General features: G+C 30.9%; 2 protein-coding genes across 2 annotated transcripts; one reads left to right on the top strand and one right to left on the bottom strand.

Moving 5' to 3' along the window:
- The first annotated feature begins 4,709 nt into the window (after positions 1-4,709).
- On the top strand, positions 4,710-8,866 carry LOC107916327 (U-box domain-containing protein 5). Its single transcript, XM_016845573.2, has 6 exons — positions 4,710-5,527; positions 5,958-6,020; positions 6,128-6,313; positions 6,434-6,541; positions 6,632-7,791; positions 7,917-8,866. Exons 2-6 carry the CDS (start codon positions 5,973-5,975, stop codon positions 8,692-8,694), a joined length of 2,280 nt encoding a protein of 759 aa, XP_016701062.1. The 5' UTR covers positions 4,710-5,527; positions 5,958-5,972; the 3' UTR covers positions 8,695-8,866.
- A 1,052-nt stretch (positions 8,867-9,918) lies between these two features.
- LOC107916328 (tubby-like F-box protein 2) lies at positions 9,919-13,289 on the bottom strand. Its single transcript, XM_016845574.2, has 5 exons — positions 12,730-13,289; positions 12,129-12,512; positions 11,433-11,520; positions 11,006-11,135; positions 9,919-10,923 (listed from the first exon to the last, which is right to left on the bottom strand). Exons 2-5 carry the CDS (start codon positions 12,471-12,473, stop codon positions 10,257-10,259), a joined length of 1,230 nt encoding a protein of 409 aa, XP_016701063.1. The 5' UTR covers positions 12,474-12,512; positions 12,730-13,289; the 3' UTR covers positions 9,919-10,256.
- Positions 13,290-16,183: the final 2,894 nt, after the last annotated feature.

Genomic DNA, 16,183 nt, shown 5'->3' with positions numbered 1-16,183 from the left:
AATTTGAGAAATAATCTCCCAGTTAAACTTTGTTTGTTTGTTTCAATCAAACTCTAATTAGTCTAGATTATTTGATTATTTGACCTATGAATTTAGCCTATAAATAGACTCTTTTATAACCTTAGAAAATACACCCATTAGAGATTAGAACTCATAACACTTTTGGAGAATTTTGTGTTTACATTTTGAGGGTTCTTTGTTTATCGAGTTTCGAGGTTTAGTTTTTATATCCATCTTTATACTCTTTGTTCTTTTGCCATTATAGTAAAATTATCTTTGCCCGTGATTTTTTATCCTTCTTGGAGGGGTTTTTTTACATTAAATTTGTGTGTTCAATTTCTCAATTTCTTCCGCTATTTTTACTTGTTCGTTGCTTAATCAGGTCAATACCCAACATTGATGATGAGTTGGTCTAACGAATCAGGTAGACTTTAAAGTAGAAGTTCAGCACATTCTTGTGACTCTATTTTATACCAATTAACTAGTAAATCAACACAATGAATAATAACTAACAAGTTGTTAGGTGCAATGATAAGGCACATTATATTTTTAGTGAGAGTTTAAGTTCGAATCTTATAAATAACATTGTTGAAAGGGGCAACCATAATCCTCGAAATTAATCAAACCATAAAACAAACATTGAATGGTACCTTTGTTCTAAAAAAAGATTTTATAATAATACAAATGGCATTCTCAATAATAATAATAATAATAATAATAATAATAATAATCCAAATGTTTAAATATGTTCCAAGCCCTTGTATTCTTCATATATTTGGAATTTGGTTCATCTTTTTTTTTGGATTTAAAAATGCATGTCCAATTGTAAACACTGTTAAAATTCTTTTGTAAAATTTAGGTTCATTATAACATTATTATTTTTTATTATATAGATATCAAGTGAGTCTTTTTATTTTTAATTTCAATACATCACGTAAGTGAATTTAATAGAAAAGCTGTGATGACTTTAACAATTGGATTTGAATTTTAAAATTTGAGAAATTCTAAATTCTTAAAAATAAAAGTAGAGCAACTAAATTTTAAATCTATGAATAATATAGGGACTTGGAGCAAATTTAACCTAATATAGATTTAGATAGATAATAATGGATAGATTAAGACATTTTGATTTTAACTTCTTCATGAGCCGAGCTTAGGTTTGTATTTTTAACTTCGGCCCGACTTTGCCCATTTATAAATATTAATTTTATATTAATATTTTTTTTATAATTAAATTTAAATAAAAATAATTTTTATTTTATTTTAAAGAGTACATTGAATCATTTAGACAAATCAAACTCGAATTCATGTTTATTTTTTTTCTTTTCTAAAATTATACCTCAATTTAGTTAAACTCAATTTATAAACACTTTTTGTTTTGACATCATTTTAATTTGTAACTTAAAAATTAAAATTTTATAAATAAAAAAAATTCTCAGAAATTGAGAGCATAATTTTATGAAAAGGTAACGTGTTTTTTGTTTTGAAGACGTAAACACATTTTAAAAATTTTAGATACTGGGTTATACATAGTAGAGTGTGGGTTATGTGGACAGAAGAAAAGCTGTTTCGGAATAGTAGGATATCTTGGTATGATTCTTCTTTGGATTAATTCAACTAAATTTCTAAATTTTTCTTTAAATTAATAAATTTTAATTAATCATCTACCTATAAATATTATATCAATCATATTATTTTGTTAGCTTGGCCATTAATTAGATGTTGAATGCTAATTGATTCTAGTATCAAGTATATTTAAAACTTATGCATCAAATTGTGAATAAGTGTGTACTTATCACGAACATGTTAGATATATGTATATATATAAACAATATTAAACTCCTTGTTAAAAAGTGCACTTAATTGAATTCTTTGATTAATGGTTTATATTCAATTAAATTCATTTTTCCATCAAAGAGCTTAATTGATTTTTTTAATTTAATTGATCATTTAATTCTAGTTTTTTTTAAAAATTATAAAAATATAAAAAATTACAAAAAATATTGACACTTGATTAAATATTATAAATTATTAAAAATACAGAAAAACTAAAATTAAATTAGAGAAATTTAATAAAAGTACAAAAACTAGTAAATTTCATTAAAAGTTTATAAAATAAAAAAATTTCTTAAAAATTTATTAAAAGTATTAAAAACGTATAAAAAAATTTTGTTATTCTATTGATTGGCGTCTTTGGTTTTGATAATAAGAAAATTAGGAGATTGAAGTGTGAAGATGGTTGGACTTGTGTGAGTGTGGAGTGACTAGTTTGAGCAACGATGAGTTTCGTGCTTAATGACATAAGGTGAGTGATGGGTAGAGGTGTTCGTCGGCCGATTCAATTTACTCTGCAAAAAAAAAAACATGTAATAATTTTATATTATTATAATGTACTTTTATAATTAAATTTAAATGAAAAAAAATATTTTTTAATATAGTGAAAGGAATTATTTCGGCAAGCCAAGCCTAGTTAGGCTCGGTCTGAAATTTTTTCTAAACCAGGCCTAAGCTCAGCCCAATCCATGAACATCTCTAGTGATGGATAATGTTTTAGTTGAAGAAGGATGATGTGAGGAAAGTTGATAAGGATGGATTAATGTGTATGACAAAAAACAAAATGTCTAGTAATTTTTAATTTTTATAATATTTTAACAATTTTAATAATTTTTTATATTTTCTTAAAAAACTTATAACTTTTAAATTTTTGTATAATTTTTATAATAATTTTTTTATGATTTATATTTTTTTAAAATTTGAAATTTTAGAATTCTGGTAAATTTTTGTACTTAAATAATCAATTAAACCCTCGTAAAAAATAAAAAAATAATTAAATCCTTGTAAAATAAAAAAATCAATAAGTCTTCCATGTTGTCACTTGTCCACGTCAACTTGCCATGTTAGTTACCACATCATCATTTTCCATGTCAATAATCATGTTAGTTGCCACGTTAGCACTTAACGACCTGTCAGGGCTTCAACGGGGAAAATGAATTTAATAGGCTTAATCGAGTACAAATCATTATTCAAATGGATCAATTGAATGCATTTTTCGATAAGGGATTTAATTGATTTTTTAAAATTATTTTAAGAGGGTTTATTTGATATTTTAGCCAAAAATAATTCTTTTTTTGTTTTGTTAAAATATAAAATTTAATACATATTAGAGTTTTGTTGTGTATATTTTACTTTTGATGTTAACAAATATTTTAATTATTTTAAATTTTTGCATCTCATATTTCACATGTTTTGTTATAATTTTAAAAATTAAAGTCTCACACATTAATAAAAAATATAATATTAGTTTCATAAAAATAAAAAAAAAGTATGATTTGATTATGCAAGGGTATATTCTAGTATAACACCACTCATTAATCATTAATATATCAATTTAGAGTTTATATTTGTGCATCTATACAATCTACCCCTTAACCTCATTCTTTGAATTTTCTTAAAACTAGGTACTGCAATAATACAGATTATAATTAAAATCAATTTAATATAATTTATTATTAAAGTAGAACTCATGTATAATAAAATATAAATTCATAATAAATTAAGGAAATTATTTATGCTTGACGAGACTCAAACTTTCATTCAAATTTTATATATCAATAACTAAATTAATGAATTTATTCGATTTGGTTCAATAATTTTTTAGTTTTTATATTTTTCACCTTTTAAGATTATAAAATAAAATAAAGAACAACCGAATTATAAATCATAAATTTTATTGTTATGTAATTGTTGATTGAATTATTTATTGTTTTATTATACTAAATAAAAGGGTTGATATATAAATTTGTCACTGTACTTTATTTTTATTAATATTTATCATTATGCTTTTAAGCTAAAGATAAATTTGTGATTATATTTTAATTTTATCTTGAATTTTACTACTTTTAGTTTTCGTTTTATCTTGAATTTCGTTTGACAAAAATAAATATTAAAATAATAAATTAAAATAGTATCAACAATTGATAAAAACTTTTACTAATAAAATAAACTTAATATTTTTTATTTTTCAAATCTTTCTTTTATTAAATAAAAATTCTTTTAATATTTTATAAATTAATTTATTGTTAATTACTAAAGTTAAGTATTCTTGTCAAATTTTATTTTCAAATCATGAAAATTAATATTAATTGGTAAATTTTAATTAAAAATCAAGAATTCAAAGTGAAATTTAATTAGATCATATTCTAAAAACATTAATTGAAATAAAATATAGTTTAAAATAAGAAGGCAACAAATTTGGGAAAAGGGGATAAGATAAAATTATTATATTTTAAATAATTGATAAGTGAAATTAATTAATTAGGTTGATGTAATCTTATTTTAATTTTTGGATTCTGCGTTAAGGTAGTTAAGTTGGGGTATTAGGAAAATGATCCCGCGTTGCGGGATGATTTACTTATATGATCAAATTAATTTTTTTGAGTTTAATTAAGTCCTTATTATTAAACTAAAATCTTAGTACCTACTCTTTTGTTTTCAATTCAATAATATCATACTTGGAATCTAATTTTTTTGAATTAATTGGATAATAAAACGTGTTGGGGTTTCTCTCAGTGGCTACTCTTGGTCAAATCAAGACTGTCGGATTAGCACAATAATCAATCATCCAATCATGATCATCACAGACATCACAGACGTGTGAGACAATCCGAGTAGACTTAGAGAGCATCACTGTCTTAACATGTCATTGGCTTAAAGCCGACCAAGAACAACCTGATACTTTTTTTTTTTTTTTGAAATCTAAAATAAAAAGAAGAAACTTTCCTTTTTTTTCGTCTCTAACCATTTCTTATTCGCAAAGACTTTCATTATCCAAAGGAAACGAAATCAACAGCTTCTTTATTGGCAACTTTTGCTTTCCTGATGTAAAGATTTTCTTATTTTCCATCTCTGGTTTTTGGTTTTCTTAGTTCCCTACAAGTTCTAATTGTCACTCATTTCTCTTGCTTGTTTATTGGAGGAATTTTCTGTTTTCATTTTTTGGAATCTCTTACTCTTTTTTTTTTTAACCACTGTTTTCATCCATGGTGGTAAACATGGTTTTTTGAGTGTTGGGGTTGTCATCAAGAGCAAAAAAAAGTGGCTTCTTTTTCTTTTTTGGTGATCAAGAAGATCATGCAATCCATTTGGTCATCTTTAAAGCTTCTTCTGAACTATTGTTTCCTTTTCACCTTGCTTATCTATGGAAGAGCTGCAAGACAACTACTTTTGATGCCTTGAATTCTACACACTTTCTGCTAGTGAGAGTCTCTGTTTTCTTCTTCTTCTTCTTCTTCTTCTTCTTCTTCCCCTTTTTTTTTCCTGGTGGCTAAATGATATATTCTCTAAAGTGCTTACTTATCTGAGTCGCCAAGTATTTGGTTGTGGTTATTTTGCTTTACAAAAACCTAGCCTTTGGCACCGGTGGTTCAAGTTCTCTATATTTGGTGTTGGTCTATAGCTTCACAAATACACATACAGGAAAAACAAGCAACATCTCTTTATCATTGCTCTGGCTTCCACTTGCACTAAGGTGAGTTTTCTCTTCCCCTTCCCTCCTAACCTGGTTTCCCACTTCCCGTATCATGATCAAGTTCAAAATTAATATAAAAAAGAACAAAAAAAAATCCTACATCTTTATGAAAGAAAATTCAAAAGCATACTTAAAATTAAGTCTAATTATGCATAATCTTTTTCTTTTTGGTGGTGGGTGGGGTACATAGAAAAGTCTGGTCGATATGTTTTGCATATCTTTCGTCTTGGACTGCAAGTTTCACGGTGATGCCACTATAAAAAAAAACCCTTTTCATCCCTTAATTGTTCTTTTTTATCTTAATTGACCTCTGGTAAATCGTTTCTAACCATTTATATCATTGTGATAAGTTTCTACGTAAACCCGTGCTGTTTTGCTGTTTCTTTATCTTAATTGACCTGCTTGACTTAATTTCTGTTTCTTTAATCAGGTTACCATCTGTTGAATGGGGACTGAAGCAGTGGAGGCTCCATCGTATCCTTGTTCCTTTCAGGTAAAATGGTAAATTTTGTCGATCAGTTTTCATATAAAGGATCATAACATTCACTGCTTTAAGGTGTCTGATATGCTTACTACTGCGGCACCGCTGAATGATTGTAGGTGCATTGCTTGATGTGCACAGAACTTACGAAGTTTGTTGAAAGGATTATGAATATATTTCCAGAAATTGAAGCTGCTCGACCAAGATGCTCCTTGGGAATAAAGGCACTCTGCTCATTGAACAGTGCAATTGAGAGAGCAAAGTTACTTCTTCAGTACTGCAGTGAATCCAGCAAACTTTATCTGGTGCCCCTTTTTTTTTTGTAATTAATCACATATTTTTGTGATTATTGCAATGATTGTGTGTTTATGATCCTTTTTTTCCTTTTCATCTATTTTGTCTCACTCATTTGATTTACTTTTCAGGCTATAACCACTGATTCCATGGTTGCAAGATTTCAAAAAATAAAGAATTTGTTGGAACAAGGTTTATGCCAAATTCAGAGTATGGTTCCAGTTACGCTGGTTGCTGAGGTTCGTAAAATCCCATGTGCTTTTCAATAGCTTGTTCTTGATAAAATCATAACTTATTTTCTACAAGCTTATGTTGAAATGTTATTGCAGATATGTCAAATTGTCGATGATCTGCGAGCTGCAAATTTTGTCCCTGATAAATTTGATGAAGAGGCCGGGAAAGTTGTGCGCGAATTACTCCATCGAGGTGCTGCGGCATCTGATTCAATGGAATACGCCGAAATGAAAGCTCTTCAATCTGCAGCATCACGACTTCATATTACGTCTCCGAAAGCTATCTTGATAGAGAAAAGATCTATAAAGAAGTTGCTGGAGAAAGTCAGTGACTGTGACCAACCAAAGAAAAAGATCTTAAAATATCTTTACTACCTGTTAAGGAAGTATGCTAACTTGATTATTGGAGCTCAAACAGACAACGAAAGAGCCTTTGCAGTTAAAAGCCCGAGTACCAGTTTTACACATGCTCGCTCTGCCAATGTCGAACCTCATACAGAGTATAAGCAGTCCAGTGTTCAAGCTGATATGTTAAATAGAGCTATACCTCCTGAGGAATTTAAGTGCCCCATATCTTCAAGGTTGATGTATGATCCTGTTGTCATTGCTTCTGGACAAACATTTGAAAGGACATGGATCCAGAAGTGGTTTGATGATGGTAACGATACGTGCCCGAAAACTAAGATGAAACTGGACCATCTGTCATTGACCCCAAATGCTGCCATGAAGGATCTGATATCAAAGTGGTGTATGAAGTATAAAATCACCATTCAGGACCCAAGCATGCAACCAGATGTGCTTCAATCATTGGAAACTTCTTCCGCTTCCATAGCTAGTTTTGGCATTTCTATGAATGATCTGTGCTTTCCGGTAGACATCAGCAGTATATCAATTGGATCTTTAGATACGAGTTATACTTCGGACGGATCTCATAACAGGATTGCAGGTGGCTTAAGTTTGATGCCTGAGCAGACCGGTGATGATTGTTTGCAACAACAATCGGTCTGCAGCACAAGAAGTAAGATTGATTTGGAGTGTCTATCTAGCCTTGCCATGCTCGATCGAGAAGCACAATACAAGATGGTTGAAGACAAGAAAAACCTTTTGAAATGTGATGATCTAGATTGTGTTTCTTTGTCATCCAAGAATTTCATTGAGCCTCTGCTTAAGTTTTTGAGCAGTGCTCATGATTCACATGATATAAGAGCACAGAAAGCTGGATTTCAGTTGTTATCAACCTTTCTGAGCAAAAGCAGGTAATTGTCGTTCCATGTGCAGCTGGATTTCATTATATTTTACTTGACCTTATTTATGATCATGGATATTTTGAAATAGAGGACTTAATGCTAGCCTTTTTGTTTGTTTTTTGAGCTTCTTGCAGGGATGGCATACGATACTTGGACCAAAACGCATATAGTATGCTATCGTTGTTTATAGACTCGGAAGTAACTAGAGAGGTTCTTGACATTATGGAAGTATTGTCTGAACATAGCAGCTGTAAATCTAAGATTTCAGCATCTGGTGCTCTTGTTTCCATGTTAAACATTCTCGATTCGAACATCAAAGATTTCCAGGATCAAATCATCAAAATTTTGGGCAATCTGTCCTCTTCAAGCACCGATTTTTGTTCCGATTTGGTGTCTCCAGAATGCATCCCGAAACTTATTCCGTATTTACAAGACACCTCTCTTGCAAAACACTGCATAGTGGTGCTGAGAAACTTGTGTAATAATCAAGAGGGTAGGACTTGGATCACTCAAACACCTGGCTGCATTGCTTCGATTGCTATGTTACTCGAGACTGGTGGTTTTGAGGATCAAGAGAATGCACTGGCTATTCTCCTTACGTTGTGCTCACAAAGTATAGAATACTGTCACTTAGTTATGGATGAGTGTTGCATATTTCCTGTCCTTTTTGATGTATCTGTTGAGGGGAATGAGAAAGGAAAGGCAAGTGCACTAGAATTGCTACGGCTCCTTAGGGATACCAAACATGATGCTGATGATGATGATGCTGATAAACAAGAATGCTCAAACTCCAACGATGTCGAATCCGAAGATGCTAACAACTATTCCAAAGACAAGGTGTCTCATAAGATATTGTTTGGGGTGAAATTACCAAAGTTCTCAAGATCCACGGCACCAAAAAAGAAGAAATGAAACTTGGAATTATCTGCTTTCTCTATCAATTGTGCTTATCAAATGGGATTTGGCAAAGATATCTTCATACTGTAAGTAAATGTAGTTAGTAAATGATTTTGTCCGGTCCCAACACTTACTTTCATGATCTATTTTTCTTAGAATGATGTATCTGCAGCCATTTTCTGTATTCTATGTTGCTTCTGACTCTTTTCTTTTTTGTTGGAGTTTTAAGTAAAGGAAAGAAGAAAATAAAAATATTTCATATGCAAATCTTTCATCCAATTCAACCGCTAAAATTTAGAATTAAGCAGCTAACATTACACGTGATTTCATGATCAACAAAGAACCTAATTCAAAACAACAATACAAGACCCCTAACAATCCCAAAAGTCCAATAAAACCAACATATGGTCTTAAATCATGCCCTAAGCCATCAAACCAGCATGATCCCAAAGCAGGACATATCCGCAACCACGATGAATCGGTGCGAACACAGCCAAACAACCAACCTTTCTGAGTCCAGTAAGGAATTTCCACCACCCCCTCCAACTCAGAGAAAACAATCCTCCTACATTTCCATGTGAAGTCGATTTCAACCAATTTCTTAATAATATCCTCTTTATTTCTGATCTCCCTCAAACCCAATTTTTTTCGAGCTCCCAAGCCTCATAAGCTTCTTTCCACAAAATCTTCTTCCGATTTCCCCCAAAAAACATGGGAAAAACTAGCAAAGTTGCTTTGACTTTTCTTTCTACAGTAGCTCAGGCAATTTTCCAAGATTATGTTCGAGCTCGAGAAATAAAGTTTATAGCTTTCCACCCTAATCTTCAAGAGTCTTGTATATGCCATATAAAACACAAATCTAGTTTATGTCCCGTAAGAATGCAGAAAAGAAATTTTCAGCCCCCATAGAGTAGGCTATGTAACCTTTCCTTTTACCCTATCTTGCATAAACCTTCTATCACTTTCACCTCACTTTCGGAGCTCAATGCTTCCTTACGAAATAATTATAAAGCTACATACGTTCAAGTTCTCACGCATGATATTCATGTGTGATATGTAATGGGACATAGGTATGAAGTTGATTTCTCTTTCAAGTTCTCATATATGATATTCATGTGTGATATATTGTCGGACATAGGTGGAAGTTCCAATCGTCAAAAGATTCTTTGAATACAACTTACCGAACATAAGGATGCACCATATGGCATTTGGGATCAGCAACTAAACTTTAATAGGCAATTTGCTGTTAATTCATTTTTTATTCTAATTAAGGTGACCAAACAACATACAAGTAAGATTGCATGACGCACTGAAAAGCTAGAAATCAGCCGAGCAAAGTCCTTACAAGAAACGCTTCCATCCGAATACAAACACTAGTAATTGGAATACAGGAAGCATTCAATCTGAGAAAGATGTGCATCTCCCATCTACAACCTGCTACCATTTACATGCCAGCCGGTTTGCCAGTTAGGCATAAAGCTGCTCTGGTAGGTTGAGACTTACAATGGCTTGCAAAATGAAAACAAGGAACGATGGCACTAATCCATGGCACATCAATGAATCTCCTTCCGGTGGCATCATTCACAAGCCGGTTTGGTGTCAAAGCTGCTTAGACAGATTGCAAAGGCTTGGAACGCAGAAAGAGGGTATTGATAATCCATGGTGAAGATGTCCTTACCAATTTTCCCAAACTGTAAGATTACCTTCTCCTGATCTTCAGGTGATACATTATGTTCTGGCTCAACAGCTGCTACAAGCTGGAAATTCTTAACAGAGGCCACCGTCACACGACCCTTGAAGTTAAGGCACCAGCACTGTAACTGTTCATGCCATCTAGGAGCCTTGTTTTTAAGGGTTAATGGCTCTCCTGAGCCTGGCGAAAATAAAGGTGTGACTGCTGGGCTCGTGGAGCTGGTGTCCATCAGTGGTTGCTTTCCTTTTGAACTAGGTAAAGGAGAAAGTTGCTCATCAAAGGATTGCGGTAATGCCAACAGCGTTGGGGCAGTGCCTCCTTCCTGAATAGCAGAGACAGGAATTGAATGCAAAACGCAATGCATTCTCCTTGGTCCTCGGGTTCGCAGAACATTGAGCTCATAGGTAATGGTACCTATGCTGTAGTTGCATGCAGGTAATCTTGGAGATACCTGCTTAGAGTGGAATCTTCGGTGGGTGGTCAATGGGATCATGGAGTCACATGGAGGTTGACTATCATATACGGTGAACTTGGTACCCAAAAAGTTAGACCTGAAAAAGAACCCAGCATGTCATCATTGACATGAAGCAACTGTAATCAGGGAAACATAAAATATCGAATCACAAGACTTGCCTTAGTTTACCAACATACGTATAGCTGGCCCTAGCAAAATCATCGGCAGCCAAAGATATAACAAAGTCAGTGCATGTTGCCCTTCTGACCTTTCTTGCTGCCAATAGCAATTTATCACCCTCTCCCTCAGCTGTATATCAAAGAAGCAACACAAGTCATTACATCTCAAAACATAAGGAAACTTCATATTCAACGTATTTGGAGGCTCCTTGAGAAGCCATATTATATCCCCATATATTCGAATGTGTCAGATATGAATAATTCAAGAAAAATGAAGAGTAGAAGCAACACAACACAAAACCTTCAAAAATCAACAATAAGTTCAAAACAACACAATGACTGGGACAATTATTTTTCAGATAATAATGAGAAGTATAAATTTATCACAAATTATAGAAAATAAAGACGTATAATGGAGACAACTTACAAGGTACCAGACCATAGAACAAAAGATATGTAGACGTTGCTCTGTCCCTTCTAATATAGCATTGAATCGGAGACTCGCGAGGACCAGGCTGTTCATGGGCACAAACAAAAGACCTAAACTTTTTAGGATGAGAAACAAGAAAATAGTAATTCCCATTATTTATACGGACATGAGACTTATCGTCAAATGCCAACTTACACAGCAGGAAACGAAAATTTAGATTTAGCTTTATGTGCTGCATTTGAAAGTTTTTATCAAGCAACTATCACCCCAATGATCATTTCATGATAGAAATGCCAGAGCAAGACATATTAAATTACAAAAATTTAGTAAGTTCTTGACATAGATGCATATTGTTGATGGTCTTCTTCGAAGATTGTACAAACAGTAGAGGAAAGTCGATGGGCACTGGAGTGGATACTCCGAAACATGCTCTAATGCTCAAGTCCGCAAATATTAGAAGGAGCACTTCCCCGATATCCGCTGACTTAAATCAGAGCACGCCCGGGAATACCAACTCAGGCAACCCAACTAACTTTCTTCAACCTTATGCAGCTTTGTTTATCCTGTATTCGAAGGGACCAAAACACATATAGGAGTGTTTCTTTTCCCTCCCCTTAATATAAATTACCTACAAATCCTGTAGTTTGGATTGGAATCAAAATGGAAAAATTTTCAATAGGAAAAGTGTATAACCTGCTTCAATGAGATTGGAAAGGTGAGCCTCCCACATTGCTCGGGAGTCTTCACAATCTCCTTTGTAATTTCCCTCCAAGACCTACAAACTGCAGCACAAAAAACAACAGCAGCTCGAGCAGGCCAAGCTGTTTCACTCTCTTCCACTCTGTGGATAATATCTAAGAGCAATTCCGGGGGCAGATTCGCCCACGGGCTTTGCTCGGCAGATTCCTGTGGCTGGTCCGGAACGACATGGGAACTTGTCCGGCTTCGCCAAAGCTTGCTTTCTCCACCTCTCTTTGATATGTTCCCAATCCCATCTTTCATTTCCTTCAACTCTCGCATCATAATCTTCAGTGACATCTTTTATAAGCATACCAAAGCCAATCTCTATATAATCAACTGCGTATATATAACAAGAGAAAACCAAAAAGATAAAATTTCTGAATTATTTTATATCTCAGCTAAACTAAAAGCAAATTCCTATCAAATCAAACTCCATAGATCAAAATTTTGCAACTTTAGTAACAATAACACCCAGAAAACAGAAAGAACTGAAACCCAAAGATCAAAACACCAACAATGACATAAAAGTAGACACAAACGAATCTCCTTTTACCTGAATCACCAACCCAAAAAGATAAAAGCTCGAGAATAAAGAAATGTGGAAACCAGTTCTAAGCCCACCGGTTCAAATCAATCAACCCAAAACAGAACCAGCTCAGATACATCCCCACACGGCCCACAGTATAATCAATACGTCAAACCAATAGGAATATATATATATATATATAGCAGTGAAAGAAATTGTTATTAATGGTAAAAAAAAAAAAACGCCAACTTTTCTTCTTTTTTTTTTTATCAGTGGGAATCATAAGATGGCTAGGTCATTGCAAGCCCCTGCGCCACCCTTCAACCACCGTCAGAGCCGGCGTTCCAACAACCCCTGCGCGACCACCTCAACCACCAGCTTTCTCCCAGATCAGACAGTCAAAGTGCTGTCTCTCTCTCTCTTTTCAGTTACTTAAAAGCAGATCCATAGTTTTTTTTTTCTTTTAGGGTTTAGAATAATAATATTATTATTTTGGATGAGTTTTTGGTTAATTGTTGCAATGGAGGATGATATGTCAGTCTTATCACTCACACTGACCATTTTTTGAGAGTTAAAAGTATGATGTTAAAACACGTGGCAATGAATCAATCATGTGTTGATAATAATTCTTCCAATCCGATCAGTATGTGATGGGACATCTTTTTTTAAAAAAAGCTTTCAAATCAATGTTTTCCTCCTTCCCTAAATTCATTTTTCAAATTTATTAAAATAGAAGAAAATCTCTTTTCTCAAAATATCCCTTAGCGTATTTCGACTGTTTTAGATTTGGATATGGTTTTTTAAAATTATGTAAATTAATTGATAATACACATATAAATTAATTTATGTGGATTAAGTTTTAGCTCGATTGGTATTAAAATTATGTCCAATATAGGAGGATATGAATTTGAATATATTAAAGCGCATTATTTCCGAACTTTTTAATCTTTTAACCGTTAATCGAAGTGAAATTTATATATTTTTGTTTGTTTGGTTAAAAAAAGTATAAAACATATAAAAAAATAAATTATCTTCATTTGACCGAATTAAAATTACATATAATTTATATTATTAATTATAAAGTTCAGTTAATTCGATCAATTACTCGATTTTGAATCGAATTAACCGATTGCTGAACTTTCCAAAAAACATTAACGGACCTTCAATCGAATTAGATCGATTAACCGAATTAAATTAGTTTAATCAATTAATTTAATTTTAACCGATATTTAAATACCCTAATAAACATCACAACTTAAACTTAAATTTTAAACTGAAAAACTTCTTAAAACCCTTTGATTCAACTCATAAACACCTTTACACCCAATTTAGATAAAAAAAAAAAAAAACTGGTTGCTTGACCTTGCTTTTACGTCTAAAAGCGATGCTTAGGCCTTAATGCGAAAAGACACAAAATTTTAGTTTTCTTGTTTATATTTTTATAGATCCATAAATTAAATTACTTCGTTAAATAATCTCCTTATACTTTTGTTGTACCCAAATAAGCCCCTAATATTTTGATTTAATTTAGCTTTATTTTAAACAAAATATTGATTTTTATTTAGGTATAAAATAACTTTTAATTTAAGGGATTACTTAGATAAAATTTAAAAAATTAAAAGGTTTATTTGGATTCTAATTAAAGTTCAAAGCTTAGTTAAGTGTAATATAATGATTTATTTATCTGTGTTTGATTGAGGTAATGTTATAAGTCAATTAAACATCAATTTAGGGTGTATTTGTTAAAGCATTAAAAATTTTCAATATTTAATATTTTAAATATATTTGATAATCATTCTAATTTTTTATACTTAATATAAAATTTCCAACAAAAAATAATAAATATGGAGGTAGCTACTTATTAGAAAATATTATGCTGATTTTATTTTATTAAAAAAATTAAAAAATATATATTCTTTATTTTAAAATGAGATATTTAAATTACCATATTTATATTTTATCCAAAATAATATCATATATTATATTAATCAGTTTAAAATTAAAAACTAAATAATTTTTACTTTTATCAAACAATATAATTATATTCGATACTTATATTTACTAGTTTATCAAAAAAAATTCTAATATAAATTCAGCACTTATAAAATTTAGCAATAAAAATTCAATACTTAATTTTTTCAGTTTATCAAACACACCCTTAGTTGGAGAATGACTAAAAATCCATTCTTTTATAAAGTAACAAATATTATTATGAGATTTTTTTATACATTTTTATATAAAATCTATAAGAGTTAATTCAAACTAGAATACCCACACATAATGGAACTTAATCTTAGGGACATCATAATTGTAATAGGCCAATTTAGCCCGGGCTCATAAAAAAATAATAAACCCAAAATAATAAAACAAATTCCAAAATTATATCATTTTGCCCGATCGGGATGACTCATTACTTGAAAAGGTTGAAGGTCTATCTACAAGTTTGATGCATAAGGAAACATAATCTTCAAGGATATGCAATCTTAGATATGATATGTAATCTTAGATATGATATGCAATCTTAGAAGTTATGATTTTGTAATCTTAGAGATTTAATTTGTAGATACCTTTTAATCTTAGCCGTTGATGTAATTAATCTGTACCATTAGATTTGGGGAGGCTCAACTATAAATAGATGCCTCTCCCTTCATTGTAAAGGGCTGAAAGTGGGGAGTAATAATAATTCTTAAGAGTATTTATTCAAATTTCTCTTTCTCTTGCGTTCTTATTTTGTTGATTTGTATATAATTTATTTATTGATTTGTATATTGTTGATTTCAAATCTCTTTTTCCCTTATTATTCATTTTCAAATTCATTATTTTCAAATTTGTTTACATTTTATTTGGCCTTATATTTTTTTTATTTTATACTCTTTGTTTTAAATTCATTGGTCTTTGATTATTGATGCTATTTAATCCTCTATTTGTTATTTTAGTTTTTTTATTATTAAATTAATTATTTTAATATTATTAATACTATTATGTGGCATCATTAATCTTGTATCATTATTATTATTATTTATTATTATTATTTTATTCATGCGCATGCATCGTTTTTATGTAATATATATATTGTTTTATATATAGTATACATATGCTTATATATATATATTTTATACATATGTTTTTATTTTTATTTTACTTCCTAACTATTATATACATATATATACTTTTATATTTAGTTTCAATTTTTTTTTACTTTTGTATATATGTACATGTATGTATTTATATATTTTTCTAATGAATATTTATATATATATACGCACATGTCTATGTTTTTTATTGCTTAAATACAAACTTATATTTTCAACACATATGTTATAATATATATGTATATTTATATATATTTCTTTATTTTCATAAATGCATTATATATAATTTGTTATAAATTTTATAGTCCAAAATTTTATATGTAAACCCATGTGTATGTCTTTTATTCTTTATAATTTCATGTATATATTTTGTACCTTTTTTTCTCTTT

Source organism: Gossypium hirsutum, chromosome D10, assembly GCF_007990345.1.
Source record: "Gossypium hirsutum isolate 1008001.06 chromosome D10, Gossypium_hirsutum_v2.1, whole genome shotgun sequence".
NCBI lineage: Eukaryota > Viridiplantae > Streptophyta > Magnoliopsida > Malvales > Malvaceae > Gossypium > Gossypium hirsutum.
The sequence above is the reverse complement of the archived record's forward strand: the minus strand, read 5'-3'. Positions and strand labels throughout refer to the sequence as shown.

Bases quoted from the DNA above. Each gene is read 5' to 3' on its own strand.
- LOC107916327 (XM_016845573.2), top strand. From the start codon at position 5,973: ATGGGGACTGAAGCAGTGGAGGCTCCATCGTATCCTTGTTCCTTTCAG. The intron at 6,021-6,127 runs GTAAAATGGTAA...GAATGATTGTAG, and splicing joins CGTATCCTTGTTCCTTTCAG to GTGCATTGCTTGATGTGCAC. The intron at 6,542-6,631 runs GTTCGTAAAATC...ATGTTATTGCAG, and splicing joins CAGTTACGCTGGTTGCTGAG to ATATGTCAAATTGTCGATGA.
- LOC107916328 (XM_016845574.2), bottom strand. From the start codon at position 12,473: ATGTCACTGAAGATTATGATGCGAGAGTTGAAGGAAATGAAAGATGGG. The intron at 11,136-11,432 runs GTAAGTTGTCTC...TTTGATATACAG, and splicing joins GTTCTATGGTCTGGTACCTT to CTGAGGGAGAGGGTGATAAA. The intron at 10,924-11,005 runs GCAAGTCTTGTG...GTTCTTTTTCAG, and splicing joins ACGTATGTTGGTAAACTAAG to GTCTAACTTTTTGGGTACCA.